Below are 21,337 nucleotides of genomic sequence, written 5' to 3'. Positions count from 1 at the left end.
GCACCCTGAAGTAGGCTGGCTGCTTGTACAATGAGCTATACTAAAAAAGGCCTAAACTAAGAGCAAAATAAATATACTTGACATACCTTGTCTTCTATATACGTGAGACAGAATTCTAGAATATATGACCAAGGAAAATGTGTGTGTTCATTTTTTTAATGCATTAATTCACGCACACACAAAGGAATTCCCCCTCCTGCCCTTGATGAAAGTGGAACTTTCTGGCAATTAATGATATCATAAATGACAAAAAAAATATTTCATCAGTTCAGTTACCAGGGCCCCATCAACCTTTTGGGCTCCCTTTCTCACATTTTTCAGTCTGTGGCCCTTTCAGTCACATGGTTCTTGTTAAGAATAGCTACTATATATCACCAATGTACTGATAACACAAACTGCATCTTACCAATTTCCTCAGGAAGTTGTGTAAGAAAATTCTCCCCCAATCCAAGATGTGTCAGGTTGATGAGGTGTCCAATTCCTCTAGGAAGGGTGCTCAGCTGGTTATTTGTTAGAATCAGTCTCTGGTAGAGCAACAAAGTTTGTAACATCAAACTAAGATCAGCTACCATCACAGAAGTCAGCAAGAACTAGCAAAAAGTGGGCAGCATTACTCAAGGACCATAAGAACTTTCCTGCTGCAATCATAGCTCATAGGTTGAGCTTCATAATCATGCAGCAAATGTCAAGCATGAAATCAACAGAGGGGGCTTCCTTTACAAAATATGCTCCCTCCAATTAAACCCAAAGGCATTATCAGGTTTTTACACACTGAAGAGGAGGATACACGTCTGACATTTTCCTCATAAGACAGCAATAAGACATTGTGATGTAAGAGAGAATGATCACCAAATCAGTAACCTCATTCAATGACAGAGGTTCAGTTTTCATATGGTAGAGACAGCTAACTTTGGCATGGATTTAAAACAACTGATTCATAATGACAAACATGGATTTTACAGTCTGCACAACTATCTCACCTGTAGTTCCCTAAGATATGCTATTTCATTTGGCAAGGATTCCAGCTTGTTTTCCTCCAGATCCAGTTCTCTTAGTTTCCTCAGATTACCAATGCCATGTGGAAGATTCCTTAAAAGATTGTTTGATAAAATAAGAACCTAAAATTAAAAAATAGAGAAATAAATTTTAAAAGGGCAGCTACCAACTACACTAGTAGTGATTAAACATTCAAATAGTGTTTAGCATCCAACTTGAATGCTACTGTGGTCCCACCAAAAGACTATCATAAAGCACAAAACAGCTTTCATTGGACAAGAGGAAACACACATACAAACTTTAAGCTTTTAGGCCACAATCTTTGAAAAATGCTATACATGCATTCTCACTGGCAGATACTTAGATTAGTAAGTAAGCAGTTTAGCAAGTATGGTGAAAACCCATACAAGTTCTGTCCCTTCCAGTTTAAGCTGGACAAAGTGACTAAAGAGCATTAAGGCAAACCACAACTATAGCTCACAACCCAACAAGGACTATAAGCAGAGTTCTAACAGAACTTTCCCAGTCCCCTTCCCCCTAGCTCTGCATCTGTCAGACTACTTCCCTGTTTAGGGAACCATGCTCCCCTATAGTGCTAGGCGCATGCAATGGAAATAGGAAAGTTGGCAAAAATCACCCTAGCCATTCAGAAGTGTCTTTTTGATAAATAAAGCAGTCAGAAAGCCATACTGCTATAACATTCCTGAATAGCTTTTATGTTTTGCGTATTATTTTTCATTTTCTTTAAGGTTCTATAGCTATTTTGATGTGGGACAAATCTTCTAGCATGGTCCCTGGGATGGAAATGGGCATGGATCATCTGTAGCCCCATCCTAGGAAGCATGCCAGAAGAGGTTGGGGCAGCTGCAGAGCATTGTGGCTGGTGGCCAGCCTGGACAGCACAGGCCATTGTGGGAGGAGGCTGGGTCACTGTCCTGCTGCCCAGGGAGGCCTGGGCAGTCGTGGGGCAGCACAGCAGCTGGGTGGGTCAGCACCACCCTGTCTGGCCAGGGGACATCCCAAGGTGGTGCAGAGGCCGGGCAGGCCAGCGCCGCTGTGAAGTGAGGAGGGGAGAAGGGAGCAGGGAGTCTGGGTGGTGGGGAGGCCTCTGGGGGCTGGGGGGAAGCCGTGACACCAGCTCAGGCCCAGGCGCTGCCCTGCAGGCCAGAGGAGGCCAGGGCCCTCCTGAGAGAAGAGGTAATGAGGGAGGGGGAGGACTCTTTGAGTGTGTGTCTGAGTGTGTGTGTATGTCTGGAGGGGAAGGGTCTGGGGAGTAGGTTGGGGAAGGAAGAGGGCAGGAAAGAGAGAGAATTGGGAAGGGAAGTGGTTTGTGTGTGTGGTGTTTGCGAGATACAGACAGAGCGGGAGGGAGGGAGGGCGATGGATTAAAGAGCTCTGGAGCAGTTATGTGTCCTACATACCTGTGAGAGCCTGGGTGTCACTACTTTAATTTAAATTTAGTATTACCATTACCTATTATTATTTACAGTTTCTAGCAATTCTACAAACTTGGAGCGGGCAGGAAACAAAACCTGCACAAAACTACATTAGATCATAGTTGTCATTGTGAGGCTGAGTAGCTACTTCACCACAGCAGGAGACTTTCAGTTTAGAAAGGCATTAGTGGGAAATAAGAACAAAGTGAAAAGCAGTGAGAATGGGAAAGTGGAGCAAAAAGTGGCATGGAGGGAAAGGGGAATGGACAGGATTTCTCTCCTCCATGAATTGTGAAGGAACCCTGTTGTTTTATACTAATTCTTTTATGTAGTTTAGGATAACTCAAAAAAAATCTGTTTGCATGAAGAAGTGACAATTAATAGCCCTAAAGTGCAAGCATGCATACCAAAGTTCTTCCTCGGAAAAACACTTTCTCTTTTCTCCTGTTTCTTAACTATACTATATGAAAAGGCTTTCCAAATAGCGGCACTAATTCTCTTAGACTTCGTTCTTTGAAGGGTTTGCTTAGGCTGCCTGGTGCATTCTACTCACTTCTAAAGAAACCAGCCCAGACACGTCCTCAGGAATCTTGTTGAGTTGATTTGTAGCTAAATTAAGCTCTACCATGCTGGTCCATGTCCCAAAGTCCAGAGGAAGGGAAGTCAGCTGATTGTCCTAAGGGTCAATATAGAAAATGCTTTGACGTATTAACAGTAACTTGAGCTTGAAACAAATTTAAGCATATAAAGAACAAAATCACCTTGATTCTCACAAATTAGAAAAGATGAGAATGGATGCACTCATTAAAGAACTAAGTTGTAAAATCAAATTAACTAATAAATAATAAGAAAATTGGTATAAAATGAACTAAAAATTTTAAAATGAATGAAATACATGAATGAAAAGCAAGGTAGAATAAAACTCAAATTTCCTATCGATCCTATGAATATGCCACTGGAAATTCTACTTAACAAACTATCAAAAGTCCCTGAAGAGAGATTCAAATATACTGTGACAGCAGCTAGAACTGTTTATGCAACAAGATGGGAAAACATCTGGCCAAGCTTAAAAGACAGGGATAACAAACTGATTGAATATGTTATAATAGGGAAATTATATCTGAAAAATAGATCAATTTTGAAATTTGAGGAAAGAATTTTATTATGAAAGCAGAAGTTAAATGTCCAATGAGAAACACTTTAATATATAATTTCATAAAGAATTAGAAGCAGAATAATAACAAATGTGATTTATGATAGACTAGAAAATAGGCCCGCTGTAGTATAAATACAGCGGGCCCTAGGCGTGAGTCCTAGACCCCCGGCCGCGCCGCAGCCTACCTGAGGGCGCAAAGTCTCTGCAGGTCTGTGTGCGGGCAGGGTGGGTGGGCGCCGCCGCGGGTGTTCGCGGCTCTGGCGGCAGTGCCATTCGGGGCGTCGCTGGTGGCAATCGCGGCTCCTCCACCGGGCGCACCGATCGCGCAACCGCCAATGTTGGGGCCGCCGCCGAGCGCGGCTTCTCTTCCGGGCCCGGCAATCTCGGTGTGCTGAGTGTGCAGGGCGGCGAGCAGGGAGCTGCTGTGAGTCGCACTGCGCGCAGCTCGCAACAGCTCCCTGCCCGACGGCTTGACATGTCGGAGGCGCTTTGTGCCTCCCGATGCACCAGGCCGCCGGCCAGGGAGCAACCGTGAGCCGCGCTGCACGCAGCTCGCAGCAGCTTCTCGGCCAGCGGCCTGGCGTGTCGGAGGCACTTCGCACTTCCTGACGCGCCAGGCCACCAGCCAGGGAGCAACCGCGAGCCGCGCTGCGCAATCGGAGGGCCCAATTGGCAGGCGCTTTGCGCCTGCCGATTGGGCCCTCCGATGTTCAGTCCGGAGGAAGGGGCCAATCGGCACCCTTCCTCATCACGGACTGAGTCCGCCCTAACTCCTCCCACTCACTGCTTACCGCTTTATTTAGTCCACGGCACCCGCGGCGCTGCGGGCGGTTTTAAGATAATTAGTTTGAATTATGATATAGTATATTTTTATTATCAGGCATATGAAAATGTGCCAAGGTAGAGATGTAGAGATAATAAGATGTTTAATGGAATAAGTAGCAAGAATGTATTAATATAGTGGTAAAATGATGTAAATATTTCATTAAATACTAATTACTGTTAAGATTTAAATGAAGAGGTGATAGGGATAATTGTGTTATGATTCAAATGAGGAGGAGATGGGGAGAATCTTAAAACTTTTAAATCTATCCTTTGGTATTATATATTGTACAACAATCCTAAAATGGTTATGTATTTCTTTCTTTCCTGTTTATTTTTCTTTTCAAAATTAAAAAAGTTTTAAAAATAAAGGTATTGCTACCATTTCAATCACTAGAAGTAATATCTCTTTTTTCAGATTTAAAACAGACAAACTTACATTTTTTCTTCAAATTTCTACAGCTAAAATGCTACATCTAATAGCACGGTGCTTTTAGGAACCCTAATAAAATCCTAAACAAAATATCATTTTAAGGGGGTATAATTGGTAAGCGGTTCAAAAAATAGTCAGTATGTATACAAGGTCTACATTTTTTTAAACATGCTTAGAGTAAAATCAAATCTGAACAGTGTATTTTTGGAACAATTTGTGACCTAATCTGGCCAAAAAACAGACACTGACAATTCTTTTTTATTAAAGACAAATAGGCTACGATTAAGTTTTCATATTAACTTAAAGTATTACTTAACTTTAAAGCAGAACCAGTTCTCTGTAATTAGAAACTCAACATCTATGTTACAAACGAGACTGAACTAAATTGGCAACATCTGTCAATCTGTTTTAGGCCACCACCAAAGCAAGGAATGATGGGCTGCACCAGAATTGAGTTATGCTTCAAACCAAGGGACAATAACATTTTGCTTATGGCAATTTAATATTTAATTAATGTATATGCTTGCTTTAGGTTAAAGGCACTTTCCCTGCTGAGTGTGCGGTTTAAACATTGTACCTATCTGGAAGGTGAAATGAAGCCTAAAGTTCTTGATATATGGTTGGGACACTTCCATGCTGGAACACTTATGCGCTCCAAAGTCATATTATGTAGGCTGTCAAAATCTGTGTTGTCCGACATAATTCACCACATGCTTCACTACTACACCAAAGTAAATCTTTATGCTTTTCAGACTACCAAAACGTGAAATTAAAAGATTCTCAGAACACTCTAAGGCAGTAGGCTGCCAATTTATGAATTTATCTCCAAGTAAAAGCAAACAAAGAAAAAAGAAGTAAAGGAACAAACATCCTGCCATTTGAGCTCAGTCAGCTTGATATGCCACAAAAATAGTATAATTATGCTTCTTGTGGCAGACATTCAACTCAACCCTACATCAGAAGAAGAGTCTGTGCGCTTCAAATATCTCTACATTAAGCACAAGGAATATGAAAAAGCACCAACAATGGAGATTGACTCTCTCAACTGTATAATTAACACTTGAGGGTATACAAGGTGTTAGCAGTTATTATCTATATAAAAACTTTACCACTGGCAAAATAAGAACCAGACTGGTTCTTAATGATGATGCCTCACCTTCATGTTCAGCTTGCTTAATACTTTTGCTCTAGAGAAAATTCCAAATGGGATTTTATTGATGCGATTGTGCTCCATGTTGAGAGCATAGATGGTAGAAAATTGTGAGGGACCACCAACTGGATAGGACTGGAAACAGTTTCTTGCCAGAGTCAGACTAGTCAGATTGACAAGACTGGATAAGAGACCCTGAGGAAGAGAGACGTAATTGCATATGTTTAAATACAGATTCACATTAAATCATAAACCAAAGCATTTTAATTTTGATATTCATTATTTTAACTTTTCCATGAAACCCAAACTTTGCCCAGACCCTTGGTATGCCAATATATAGGTAGTTTTTTTGTTTCTGTTTAGCTGTATTCATAAGTGTTTCTACCTTCTTACACACAATCAGCCAAATCCAAAATGCCAGAGGAACATCCATATGAGAAGCGGATTCCACATTTACTTCACTACTGAAGGAGTTTCAAGTACAGGGTTGGTCAAGACAGCAATATTGTTTTTAAAAAAGCATTTGCTTGCAGTACATTTATATATGCACTGCTGCAAACACAGATTCATGTCTATTTAAAAAGACAAGCTTATCATTTTAAAACATACTTATTACTTCAGGAACTCATTTCCCCAAGGTAATGGGTGGAAACACTGAGCAATAAGAAAGCCCAGAGGTAGTTTTGCATAGTGAGGTAATGTCTGGATAGCGCAGTCAATTATAATACTATGTTGCATCATTATGAGTTCAGCCAATGGGAAGGGTGGAGCACTGTAATGCATGGTTGTATTTAGCTTTTAGAGACTATGTTCACCTTACGGCCTATTATTGCATCTTCACAGCAGAACACATTTCAGTGTTTATCTGCTTTTCAGTGCATTTAAAATGAATATTATTACCTCTATGGCTATGATCTCACTCAATAGCCACAGTTCATTCTTTACAGAAATAATATATCCAGCAACTCTAAAACTGGAGGGCTTCAAAATAGGGTAAAGATTAATCAATTTTAAACACTTCTGATCAACTTTAAAAGGTCAACCCAATTGATAATGCAATTTTCAAAAATACATGGATTTTTAGTAGGAGAAATTCCAAAAAGTGACAGGAAGAAACATGCTACCATTTTCACTCTCAGGTTCTAATCACTCACCGCAATGTTGCGCAAACACCAATAAGTGTACTAGACACAACAGATCAGTTTGCTTGTAAGCCGCCGTTTCACTTTTTTCTTATCAAATGGATGCTATCCTTAATTCCCTTCTATGACCTAGTTGCTAGCTAAACATATTATGTGACAGCAACAAAGGAGTTAGGAAGACTAATCATAGCCAAAAGTCCTTTGAAATCTTAAGGTCATTTCAAGCTAAAATTCATCAGCTGCTTTCCTCCTTTACCATGTACTTAGCCACTTCATTGCTGCCCTAAGCATCTTATTTTATACTCTGAAATAAAATAGATCTTTTACAGTACTTCCTCTCATCTATGATACTACATTATGTAAAATACAAGGAAAGTATGTGTTTTACTCTAATGGCTTTGCCACTGGAAGAAGATGGAGCAAGTGATCCCTTTGGGCCAGCAAAAAGGCTAAAGTGGAAGCTACATGATCCATACAGACAAAATGAAGCTAGGGCTGCAATAAGGAATGAATAAGTAAGACTGAATTTAAAGGAAGGTAGGATATATATACATACATACATCTTCAAAGAACAAATATACAAACAAAAAAGAAAGCGATTACACAGAGCAATTTACGAACTATTATACATTGTGTAATACAATAAAAAAAAATAGATTTGATAAGCATCCAAATTCTTCTCTTCTCCTCCTGATCAAATTCTTAACCCTATCTCCTCATCTAAAACTTACAATATCTGATATTTAACAAAAGCTTACCGCTATATTGCCACTCAATACTTCCATTGTCACCGCTTATTCCCTTATACATCTTAGTATCTCTACAAATCCACATTCATATTTTAACAAAAACATTATTATACTATAACTCAGAAAATAAGGTTGCACTTGCCTGTAACTTTGTTAACAGAATGGTCTTCTGTGCAGGCACACATGGGACTGCACTTTTACAGGTCTACTGCAAAGAGGAGTGAGCAAGCTTTAAAACATTTTTAGATTTCAGGAGTGCTCCCTCTCCCCTTTTAGAGGAAGGCTTACTTTCTTGCCCCCAAATCACAAGATGTGGGAACGGTGAGCACTCCTCCCTCATTTCTCCATCCATCACTGTGGGAAGATAAGTATTAAGCCATAAGCATAAGACCACAGTGGGGAAAGGTGGGAGGGATGTGCACATGCACAGAAGATTGTTGATGAACAACAGTTACAGGTAAGTGTAACCTTGTTTTTATCTTCGTGTCTTCTGTGCAGTCCCACATGGGAGAATAGCAAGATCACTCATCATGGAAGAAGATGTGGGCTTATACTGTGGAAAAAAAAGATTGAAGGACGACTCTATCCACAGCAATCTCTCTCCAGGAATTGACATTCATGGCATGGACGAACATGGGTCATTTGACTAGGTCATCACACTGCACATATCTATCAAAAGCAACCCAGCTACGAAGGCTGCAGAAAAAAAAAATCTGAGTGCATGTGTAATGCAAAAATACTAATAGGGCCATCTACCTTAGGCTGAGATTAAGCCAGTTCTATATAAGGAATATACTTCTATATAAGGAATAAATAAATAGCAGAGCTTCAATGCAGATATGTTGGATGATGTTGTCCATTAAACTGGCTTAATCTCTGCCTAAGATAGATGGCCCTATTGGGCCATCTTATACTTCTATACGAGCCTCTTGTGGCGCAGGTTGGTAAGGCAGCCGACATGCTGTCTGAAGCTCTGACCATGAGGCTGGGAGTTCGATCCCAGCAGCTGGCTCAAGGTTGACTCAGTCTTCCATCCTTCCGAGGTCGGTAAAATAGGTCTCCAGCTTGCTGGGGAGGAGGGGTAAAACGGTAATGACTGGGGAAGGAAATGACAAACCACCCTGTATTGAGTCTGCCAAGAAAACGCCAGAGGGCGTCACCCCAAGGGTCAGACATGACTCAGTGCTTGCACAGGGGATACCTTTACCTTTATACTTCTATATGGCCTTCCCGTTCAGCTCCGGGCAATTTAGAAAGAACATAAAAGTAGGTACAGTTTTACTCCATGAAACTAAAAGTGTAGGGCCCTGAGAACATCTCCTGTATACATAGCCCTCTCTACTTCTGAGCTAGGGTTGTGGTGGGGAGGTCAAAAGGGAGACCTCTTGACCTAGAAGTAACTTAGACATCTGTTGAAATCTTAGAGAAAGAGGGCCATAGGATAAGGTACAAATTTCCCCTGCTCTTCAGGCCAAATTAACAGCCATTCAAGTGTGAAAGAAAAAGATATACTGTAAACTGACCTGGCTCAAAATATGCATTAGCATATACCGAAGGTAGGAGAAAAATTCCACTGAATAACCCATTTATAACAAGAGGATACAATGCCATAATTTTTTTCAGAATTACTTGGCCTTATCAGATGCAAACTGATTAAGCAAGGAAAGCATCAAAATTCACTGCAGTGGGTGAGTTGCTAACATACTGCCCCTCAATGATTAAAGATATTTCAACATTTCCTGGCCATCACAGAAAACAAGACCCAGCTGGTATTCCTTAGTTCTGATATAGAAACTTTTCAATATACACTGAAAAGAACCAGCTAGAGGAGGGTTTGTGGCTTGCCAGCAACACCCTAAAAACCCTAAATATTAGTTCCCGTCCAGGAGCAGCAGACAAACAATTGGAATTGCCTGATCATTAGGTGATGGTGGAGGTCTCTATGCAGGGATTCTGGTTCTGTCAGAGACCAATGAACCTGCATCTTGGCATGCCCCCCAACAGTGGTAACCACACTCCACTTGCCCAATAGGGTGCTTCAGAAATGCAGTGTACACTATCCGTCTGTAATCTGCAAATACTGTATCTAGTAATCCTACCGGTGAGGGGGAGGGGAGGTGTCATCTAATCCACTGAAAATGGAAAGAGTCCCCAGTGGGTTATGAACATACATTAGTGAATGAACATACATTACTTGTAAGAGCCAGTCTTTGTAGTGTTTAGGAGTGTGGACTTCTAATCTGGCATGCCAGGTTCGATTCTGCGCTCCCCCACACGCAGCCAGCTGGGTGACCTTGGGCTCGCCACGGCACTGATAAAACTGTTCTGACTGAACAGTGATATCAGGGCTCTCTCAGCCTCACCCACCTCACAGGGTGTCTGTTGTGGGAAGAGGAAAGGGAAGGCAACTGTAAGCCGCTTTGAGCCTCCTTCGGGTAGAGAAAAGTGGCATATCAGAACCAACTCTTCTTCTTCTTCATAAATGATAAAGAACCACAACCTGGACAGCATGCCTATGATATACTGTAAATTGGATTAAAAATGTGACAGGGAATCTGACTGAGCATTCAGTCACTGAATTGCAGTATCAGTCATGAATAACCTAGTTGCAGATGCTAAGACAAAAACCAACACATATACATATACGTATACATATTATATAAATAATAATGAACAACATTATATACAAATACAGGAACATTGGATTGTATTATACCTCCTTTCTTGAAGGATTCAATTGCCACTTTCCCCGTTTGAGTCATTCAGCCACTATGGCCTTTGTCAGTGGATTTTTACACTCAGGAAAGCATCAATGACAGATGATCATCTTGTCCCAAAGGGATCTTTGATACATGTTCAATATAGGACTTGCAGTTCATTGCTCTTATGCCCATGGCACCTAACAAGCAGGTCTTATGTACCATAAAATGTAGTTTCCTTCTCCTCATTTCAAAGGGAGGAACAATGACATATAGATCTAGCTATTGCTGGTTGAATATCCGAAATAATGGAGTTGGCTTTGGGATGCTTAATCTCTTGTGAAAAGAAACAGAAGTACTCACTATTTATAAATAAATTAACAGCTGCCCCTCCCAGGTTCTAATATTTATCAGGCATTGCATCAAGAGTTTGAGAATGTTTTACAATTCTGCAGTTTTCTTTGAGAATGCATTTTCTCTTTTTTCCCTGCTGCCAAGGAAATGCACTGTAAATGGATTATACCAATATAGGAGCACAAGTGGCTCTTTTCAGCAATAATTATAACACAAATGCAGAGTAGCACTTGTGGATAAAGCAATTTTTATATATTCTGGAGTTCTGGATAGGAAACCAACCTATCTTATCATAAAGCAATCAGTTTTCCTGACAGTCTCCTTTGTATATGTAGTTACACTCCAGTAACTTTTGTAATATTCTTGGGAAAGGTGATTCAGCTTAAATGCTTCCAGGCAACTTTCTTCCTTGAAACTATGTTCATTTGTTCCCATTCAATCACTTCTAACTGTAATAACTTTGAGCTATGGTACTTGATTTAGCAAATTTCAGTCTAGTCCCATTTCCAGATAATTTTATTCATTAAAGCTAGTTCTAGCAATCAACATTAATTACATAAAACTAAACAGAAAATCATGTATGGTTTTTGAAGTATACAACAGGTTAGGCAGTTGAAAGTAACTCCCAGAAACTGAAATATACATTTATAATGTGTAATATCCTGAATGCTGAAGTCATATGTCGCTCTACACAGGTCAGTTCCAAAACTCCTAATAGTTCCCTTTTTCTTCCAGGTACGCTATCAAATAAAAAAGGGAGTTATCTTACAGTCACATACAAGTTACAGTTATACCCAACAATATTTTTTGTGTGTATATAACATTTGGGAGGGTCATCTTATGTGCAGTAAACCTTCAAGATCATCCTCCATTCGAGTAAATGTGAAACCTGTTCAACACTGGATTGACCCACCACAGGCCAACCTCTTACCAAAGATATTACTAAATAGGAGGAAAACCATAATTCATTATAATACAGAACTGCCTTTAAGAAAATACTCAATACTGAGAATTAGAGTATGTACCTACTGAGTAATAATGATGCAGGCCTCAGAAGTTCATGTTAGCACATGTTGACCACATATACAATTCAACAACACTGTCTTGTGAGAATTTACACTTTCAGTATCTTATCAAAAACGTATGTATTATACAGATCTAAGGAGACCTTGCAGCTGAATACATCACCTCTGGTAAAGTAGAAATGTTATTGTTCTCCAAATTCAGCTCATCAAGTTTGCTGCACTGTGCTAGAGACCGGGGTATTGCTGAAAGCCGGTTATACCTCAAACCAAGACTTTTCAGGCTGGATAGATTTCCTAAAATAAATAAAATCCCAAAATGATTAAGAAACACCTGCAACAGAAGCTAGAAAAAAAATTAGTTGCCTATCTACAGATTACGACTAACTCTGGTATTTGGAATTAATCCCTTTGACTCTTAGGTGTATGTTTTAGAAATAGAAGAACCCATTTTCACAATAATATCTAAAAATAATTTTAACAGCAATGTTTTTCTGAGGATTTCATCGGAATAAAACTACCCGAACCAAATATGTACCCTAAAAATAATAGTAATTTTCAAGTATATGTGGATTTCCCAAATGTATCCAGAATTGTTTTAGAAAACAACAATAACAAAAATCCCCCCAAAATCCGCAAATATATTTGAGAATTACAGGTAAAACCAGGCAGCCCAGCAGAACAACATCCAAGATTGAGAATCGACACCTGAGTGGGCTCTGTTCAGCAGTCTAGTCTAAACTAGGTTGCCCAGCACAGGCTGTAGGGAGAATTCTTCCAGTAGAATAGGGTCCTAAATGGGCTGTACTGGGCAGCTGAGTCTAAACTGGGCTTCCCAGCAGAGCCCCAGCACAACCTGTGGGGAGATCGCCCCCAACAGAACCAGCTCTTAGGCAGGCTCTGTTGGGCAGATGGGTTATAAACCAGGCTGCCCAAGACAGCGGCAGCCAAGCTTGTATTTAGACAAGACTGCTCAAGAGAACATATGTGGACAGTTCTTCCTGTAGGACTGGCTCCTGGCTGGGCTCTGTTGGGCAGGGTACTGTGTTCAGCTTTGGGCACCCCAGTTGAAGAGGGATGTAGACAAACTGGAACATATCCAGAGAAGGGCAATAAAGATGGGTTTGGAGACCAAGACATATGAAGAAAGGTTGGGGGAGCTTGGTCTGTTTAGCCTGGAGAGGAGACGACTGAGAAGGGATTTGATAACCATCTTCAAGTATTTAAAAGGCTGCCATATAGAGGATGGAGCAGAGGGAGGGAATCAATGGGAAGAAATTAATTCAAAAGAATTTCCGTCACAACATTCGGAAGAAGTTCCTGACAGTTAGAGTGGTTTCTCAATGGACCAGGCTTCCTCAGATGAGTTCTCCATCTTTGGAAATTCTTAGAGGTTGGATAGCCATCTGACAGAGAGGCTGATTCTGTGAAGGCTTAAGGGGGTGGCAGGTTACAGTGGATGAGCGATAGGGTTGTGAATGTCCTGCATAGTGCAGGGGGTTGGACTAGATAGCCCATGAGGTCCCTTCCAACTCTATTATTCTATGATTCTAGGGAGGCAGGTCTAAATTGTGCTGCCCAGCAAAGCCTGTGAAAATAACTCCCTGCAAGATTGGCTGCCAGGCAAGTTTTCTTGGGCTGTCTGTTTTAACAGGGCTGTCCAGCAGAGTCCCAGCCAAGCCTGCAAAGAGAACTCTCTGCAGAATCGGCTCCTGACCAGGCTCTACTGGAGAGTCCAGTCCAACTCAGACTGTCCTGTAAATCTCCAAAAACTGGGCCTGCAGGGAGATCTGCAGAATGGGCTGCTTTTTCAAGCTCTTTTGGGCAATCTGGTTTAAAGTGACCCTCACCCCCCCCCCAAAAAAAAAAACCCAGCTGAGCCTTCTCTCAGCTGTTTCTAGTGACTTTGCTACTGTTCTTTTTCCTCCCTCTGTGTTTTTCAGTTTGGGTCTAATTGACCCAAAAAGATTTAAGTGACTTTTAATTATTAATATGGAATCATTTATGTTGTTTATTTGCTTTAAACTTTCTATGTCTGAGGGCACTTTGTTCAGGCCGCCATAGAAGTAGAACCTCACTAGTCCAATCAACTTGAAATTTAGGTGTTATTTAAAAGGCAGGCACCAGCATCTCCTGCAATTCTGATGCACTGCTTCTATCTGAACTCCTGAACTAAAATTTAGGGCCTCAGATACAAAGGATGGCCTCAAATACATGGCCTGATGCCATGTCTGACCATTGATCAAGATCGGCAGCGTCTATTCTTAATGGCAGCAGATCTCCAACATGTTACATAGACAAGTACTGCCTTTCCCGATCCCCAATTCTGCCCGCACTCTTCATAGTGCAATCTTTTGGTGGTGCTCAGCTCTTAAGTGGCTCGCCTCTCTTCTACCAATGCAAGGGCCCTCTCTGTGTAGGCCCCATCCTAGTCAAATACTTTATCAGAGGACATGTGCCCTGAGAGCAAGCTTCCACAGAGCTTGCAAGACAAAGCTGTTCTAACAAGTTTTTAAGTTATTGCATATGTTTTGCAATTCTGGTTTTCACTGGGTAATATTACTGTTGATTGCTGGATGCTACACTTTAACGAGGAATTTATATATCTGGTTTGAAATTATATTTCTATTACTGTTGTTATTGCTTTAAGATTGTCTATTGAATTGTATTTTACTTCACTGTAAGCCACCCTGAGCCTATCTTGGAGTATAAATCTAATGAAATGCATCAACTTGATCTATTAAAATGGAGAGACTGATGACTGAACCTGGGATCTTCTACATGCAAAGAACATGCTATAATAATAAGTCAGTGCCTCAGCCCTTTAAAGTTACAGCCTTTCTAATCCCTCCCCTCATCCCAGCACAGGTCACAGCTCAATTAAAAGCAGGTTTCATTTCTCTTTTCAAAAGCTTTTGCATTACATTTAAAAATTTATTTTTAATTCCTGGAACACTGGAGTGTAGTTTGGGATCATCACATAAAAGGGGCACAGGAAAAATATGGCTTTCTTCTGGATAACAGTTTTACAGATTTCAAATCCATCCCATTTTTCTTCAACTTCCACCATTAATTATTGAATCACAGAGTTGGAAGTAACAATAGAGGCCATCTAGTCCAAACCCCTTCTCAATGCAGGATTGGTTTAAAGCAGGGATAGTTAAACTGTGTTTGCTGGCTGGGGCTCATGGGAATTGTAGTCCATGGACATCTGGAGGGCCGCAGTTTGACTACCCCTGGTCTAAAGCATCCCTTACAAATGTTAATTCAGGCATTGCTTGCCAGTGAAGGGGAGCTAACCACCTCCATAGGCGGCTTATTCCACTGCTGAACTACCTTTATTGTTAAAAAAAACAACCCTAGCCAGTATCTTTCAGGTCTTAATTTAAACTCATTATTATGTCCTATCTCCTGCTGCCAACAGCAACTGTTCCCTGCCCTCCTGTAAGTGACAGTCTTTTAAATACTAAAAGAGATCAATCATGCCCCCCCCCCAATGTCTTCTCCAGACTGAACATTCCCAAGTCTTTCCTTGAAAGGCTTGGTCTCCATGCCCCTAATCATCTTCATCACTCTCTTCTATATCTGCTCCATTCTGTTCACATCCTTTTTGAAGTGAGACCTTCAAATGTAGAGCACAAATATGGATTGGTCAACGTGGTGTAGAGCAGGACTATGACATCTTGTGATGTGGATGTTACGTCTCCAGTTATAAACCCCAGAAATGCATTTACCTTTTTACTACTGAGTTCTCATAATTAGTTTACAGTGCACCCATACCCTACACATCATCATCATCATCACCCCCATCATCCATCCAATTTATATACCACCCTCCCATGTGGTTCAGGACGGTGTACAACATACATTCACATCAGTAAAACATGGATATTACATTGCTACCCAGAAGTCTGTCCCCATCAAGCATGTGTGCTTCACATTTGTTACCCAGATGTAGAAATCTGCACTAATTTTTTGGTGTATTACCCCCTGAAGAGCACTTCACTTAGCAAATTCCAACCTGCTCGTGATCCCTGGCCCCAGAGAAGCGTGCTTGGCCTCGACCTCAGCCAGGACCTTTTCAGCCCTGGCTCCAGCCAGGTGGAATGAGCTGCCAGCAGAGACCCAAGTCCTTATAGAACTGCCAAAGTTCCAAAGGGCCTACAAAGTGGCACTCTTCCCCCAGGACAGCACTCATCATCAGAATGGGCCCTCATCCCTCCTATGCCTTACACTCTCCCCATCTGAGCCTGGATAAGAAATATTAATTCCAATTTATGCAATCCTAGGCTCTCCAGGGATAATGATGGAGTAAGATTTTTAAGTTGATTAATTTTAATACTTTAATGATTTTGTATCTTTGTGTGGGTTTATTAAATGTTGTAAGCTTCTCCAAGGTTGTTTTGGAGAGGGACGTCCTAAAAGTCAAACAAACAAACAAATAATATTATTCACATCTGCCCACTTTTCCAGTGTGTTCAGGTCTAATTATGTTAGTTTCACAGGACAGACTCTTTTAATTATGACACTACTGTCGTCATCCCCCCCCCCAATAATTTTAACTTTAAGTTCTATAAAGCAGAAAGCAAAGAACAATATTCACTCAGCAGGGAACAAATACTACTACCATAAGGTAAATCTGTGTACCATTCCCTGACAATAAATGGCAGAAACTGCTGTTTAAGAAATGCTTGGATTCTAAGAATATATTTCTATGCATTTATGTTAACCAAGTTAAACAGTAATCAGGGCAATTTACAAATATATAACCACCACTATTCAAATACCCATAGAATAATTACAAACTATACCATTAAGAGTATTTTCTCACTGATCTACTGGAATCAGTATAGTAATAGTTTCTTCTTAGCCACCGTTCTCATACAATCCCACACTTTTTAGAGTTTTCATACTAGTCAGAATATACTGTGGTAATTAATTTAGAAAACTTTACATCTTTTTTACTATTCCACATTTTATAGCACAGTCCGTAGCAAAAAAAAAAAGCTAACTGGTGGCAAAAAATGTTTTTTTTCTGAGAAAACAGATTGAAAAAAATGTTATATATGTGGAAGTCTACATACTTCCTAATCATAATCATGCTACTTTCTGATAATCACGCTAAACAATTTTCAAATGATTTTTCACTCACAAGTACTGATAAACTTCTACTATAGGCTTTCCATGCATATTTTATTTACAAGTTTTTTTGTCTTCTAGCTTTTGGAGTATTTAATATTGCCTTAAACTGTGCAAACTTAAAAAAACACAGTCTAATAGGAACTATTCAAGATTAACTCAAATATATGAGCATTACACAAGAACTAGAGCTAAAACTCCTGGTGAAATGTACCATATATTAGCTACTTGAATTGCAAACTGCAAGGTCAATCACCAGCCTTTGTACAGCAGCTAATATTTACCGCACGGGAGTCCATTTTCTATGCCCCTGGGCAAGAAAGGTGTACATAACTACTTTAAGTTCCCCACTTTCTGCCAAAAAACATCCTGGGGTTGTGTGTGCAATTTTTAGTGAGAACTGCAGACAGACTGCACCCACTTCCAGCAAGAAAGAAGAGTTTGTGGCCCACTTATGATTGTGTTCTGCTGCTTCTACAATACAAATACTCAAGGCTTTCACCTAGTGAACAGCTCTGACAAGCCACACAGCACACTGGTTTTGGAATTTATATGATCATTTACAGACCTAAGTAACATGAGTTAATTAAATCTTACCAAATAGTATGAAAGTTCATGAGTACTACAAACATGCTGCTACTTGATAATGCACCGAAGCTTCAAGTTTACCATCTAACTGTTCTATAGTTTAATGCAGCAAGAATCACAAAAAGATTTTTAAAATTACTCAGACTAAGAAACATATGTTTAAATACTAGGAACCTGATTTCCAATTCCAGGACTTGTGACTCACCACTGTTACAGTGCCCAATCCTAAACTAACCTTAAACACAGGATAACATGTGATGTCAAGAAATCATGCCACTGCTTGCTTAATGTTGAACCAAACCACTGTGGCTAGAATACAGTCAGTGTTACGCAACTGTTTTTTCTGTAGCATGCAGGTGCCTGTTTCAGCATTATATAGCACCAGAGAATAATGCATGGTGGAAGCCATTTGCTCAGTTGGCTTTCAAGAAGCCTTTCTGAATTTTTTTACTGTTGAGAAACCCCTTAAATATTCTTCAGGCTTCAATAAACCCCAGAATAAGGTTGAGAAGCTTAGCTGTGTGCACACCCACCTGGGGCCCCTCCCATTCCCACCCCCCACCCCTCCAGGCCCATCCTGGACCATTTTAGACGGGGTGTGAGTGAGTCAACATGACCATATATAGTCATATCACCTGATAAATGTTTTTAAAAATTCTAAAAATATATAAAAATTAACTCCCACCCATTTAGGAAAACCTTTCAGGGCCATCAAGAAACCGCAGGATTTCATGAAACCTTGGTTAAGAAAGCCTGCTTTAGAGAATGGATTTCATAGAATCATAGAATCATAGAGTTGGAAGGGGCCATACAGGCCATCTAGTCCAACCCCCTGCTCAACGCAGGACTAGCCCTAAGCATCCTAAAGCATTCAAGAAAAGTGTGTATCCAACCTTTGCTTGAAGACTTCCAGTGAGGGGGAGCTCACCACCTCCTTAGGCAGCCTATTCCACTGCTGAACTACTCTGACTGTGAAAAACTTTTTCCTGATATCTAGCCTATATCGTTGTACTTGAAGTTTAAACCCATTACTGCGTGTCCTCTCCTCTGCAGTCAGCAGAAACAGCATCCTGCCCTCCTCCAAGTGACAACCTTTCAAATACTTAAAGAGGGCTATCATGTCCCCTCTCAACCTCCTTTTCTCCAGGCTGAACATTCCCAAGTCCCTCAACCTATCTTCATAGGGCTTGGTCCCTTGGCCCCAGATCATCTTCGTCGCTCTCCTCTGTACCCTTTCAATTTTATCGACGTCCTTCTTGAAGTGAGGCCTCCAGAACTGCACACAGTACTCCAGGTGTGGTCTGACCAGTGCCGTATACAATGGGACTATGACATCTTGTGATTTTGATGTGATGCCCCTGTTGATACAGCCCAAAATGGCATTTGCCTTTTTTACTGCTGCATCACACTGCCTGCTCATGTTTAGTTTACAGTCCACAAGTACCCCAAGGTCTCGTTCACACACAGTGCTACCTAGAAGCGTATCCCCCATCCAGTAGGCATGCTTTTCATTTTTCTGACCCAGATGCAGAACTTTACACTTATCTTTATTAAATTGCATCTTGTTCTCATTTGCCCATTTTTCCATTGTGTTCAGATCTCGTTGAACTCTGTATCTTCCGGAGTATTTGCCAGTCCTCCCAATTTGGTGTCATCTGCAAACTTGATGAGTAGTCCCTCCACCCCCTCATCTAGATCATTAATAAATATATTAAAAAGTACCAGGCCGAGCACCGAGCCCTGAAGTACCCCGCTACTCACCTCTCTCCAGTCTGATGAAACACCATTGACAACAACTCTTTGAGTGCGGTTCTCTAACCAATTCCCTATCCACCTAACTATCTGAAAATCCAGATTGCAGTCCTTCAACTTATCCATCAGAACATCATGGGGAACCTTGTCAAAAGCTTTACTAAAGTCTAAGTAAATGACATTCATAACACATTCATAAGCGACAAGCAAATCAACAGCAACTGGCTCTAACAGTCTCCATATACAAAGACAATATGTTTCTAATGACTAGAGTATGGTATAAATGTGAGAGGCTGATACATTTTTGACAATGTGTGCTGTGCAAGCAACATAGAATAAAAACTTATGTTACAAAGTTTAAATTGTTGAGCATCTTTAAATATTTTTATGCAATGAGAACAAATATACATTTATCACTGATGCTGATATAACTCTTAGTTAAAGTTATCAGAGGAAAGGTACGGAAATTTGTGCTAAAGAGAGAAAAGGATGCAAGTAGATAGTATGAAATTCCACGATCACACAAGGCAGATTCCAACTGGTCTAGTCACAAGAAAATGAGCTCAAACCTCACTGCAGTATGGCAAAGCTTTTATACTCAAACTCTGAAACTACCATCTATAGAGTTAGATCTTTATCCCAATTAGCTCAGCACTTTTTTTCTCTTTAACCAATTTCCATATGGTTGCTGATCACAGTAGTGCAAACTCAAACCTAGTTAAGCATAGGCTCAAATGGCATGAACCAACTGTATTGTCTTAACTCTCGGCCTTTAATAGACTTGCAAATGCAATTCATCTTAGATTTAATGCAATTAAAAATTTAACTAATATCATTTCCTCACTCAGCCCATATTTAATTACTTGTAGTTCAGCCCATCAGGATCCTTTAAGGAAATTCTAGTTTGACCAGAACTGTAAATCCATGAGTCTCTTTGTTCTTACAACGTAGAGTTAGATTAGCTAAATCTGACTATTCTATTCAAATTCCGACCCAGTACTATTATAAGCGATTTCTAAGGACAAAAAAAACTTATATCTATATAATTAAATCTCATTGGGTGGAGTTGGCTCTTACCATTATAAAAAGAACGATAAAAAGATTTTGGAAGATGATCGCCTCAGGTATTCAGGCAAGTAATCATATAACTCCTCTTGTTTCAACAGATATATGGTGCAAGCATTTTTCCTCTCTCTATTTTTCTTCTCTAAGGGAGCCCTCCTCTGAGTTTAACATCTTGGAAGAGGAGAATCTTCCTGTTTGGGATTCAGTTACATTGTCAGAATGTACTCAATTTATTAATTCTCTGTCCTCTGGCAATGCCCCAGGGAAGGATTTAATTCCCCCTTGTTACATAAATCATATGTGCATTGCTGGTCTCCTATTTTTGCCACATTATTTACAGAAATTGATAATACCTGTAATGTGCCACCTACCTGGACACAAAGTATTATAGTCTCTATTTTTTTATAAAGGTGACTGTCCTGACCCTGCAAATTATCGTCCCATCAACCTGTTGGATGTGGCCTCTAAATTATATAATCACAATCTCCTTGTGAAATTGGAAGACCAGGCTGACTACACTGACCTTTTTAACTCTGAGCAAGCCAGCTTTCTCAAATGCTATAGTACAATAGATCACTGCCTGATCCTGGCAGCTTTAATTCAGAAATATCCAATACCATTTAGGGCCAGGCTCTTTCATAGCTTCTGTCAATCTTATGTTGGCCTTTAATTCCATCGAGCGGTCTAGGCCGGTGGTCCCCAACCATCGGGCCGCAGCCCGGTGCCGGGCCATGAAAGCCCTGGCAGTGGGCTGCGGCTCTCCCCCCCCCCCCCCGCAGTAAGAAACTTCCCAGACCGCAAGCTTGCAGCCTGGCAAGCTTCTTACTGTGGGAG

General features: G+C 40.6%; 1 protein-coding gene across 5 annotated transcripts in view; it reads right to left on the bottom strand.

The window, feature by feature from the left end:
- Positions 1-21,337, bottom strand: part of SHOC2 (SHOC2 leucine rich repeat scaffold protein) — a 61,523-nt gene that overhangs the window by 5,456 nt on the left and 34,730 nt on the right. For 4 of the 5 annotated variants that reach the window (XM_077349707.1, XM_077349704.1, XM_077349705.1 and 1 more), the window contains exons 4-8: positions 12,126-12,256; positions 6,000-6,188; positions 2,986-3,108; positions 981-1,118; positions 407-524 (exon numbers count right to left, since the gene is read on the bottom strand). In XM_077349707.1, the coding sequence (XP_077205822.1) occupies positions 407-524; positions 981-1,118; positions 2,986-3,108; positions 6,000-6,188; positions 12,126-12,256 (699 nt within the window). Of the gene's footprint in view, positions 1-406; positions 525-980; positions 1,119-2,985; positions 3,109-5,999; positions 6,189-6,602; positions 8,666-12,125; positions 12,257-21,337 lie in introns of those variants that run through there. The other variant, XM_077349708.1, reaches the window with a different exon arrangement.

Source organism: Paroedura picta, chromosome 8 (assembly GCF_049243985.1).
Source record: "Paroedura picta isolate Pp20150507F chromosome 8, Ppicta_v3.0, whole genome shotgun sequence".
NCBI classification, from domain to species: Eukaryota; Metazoa; Chordata; class Lepidosauria; order Squamata; family Gekkonidae; genus Paroedura; species Paroedura picta.
The sequence above is the reverse complement of the archived record's forward strand: the minus strand, read 5'-3'. Positions and strand labels throughout refer to the sequence as shown.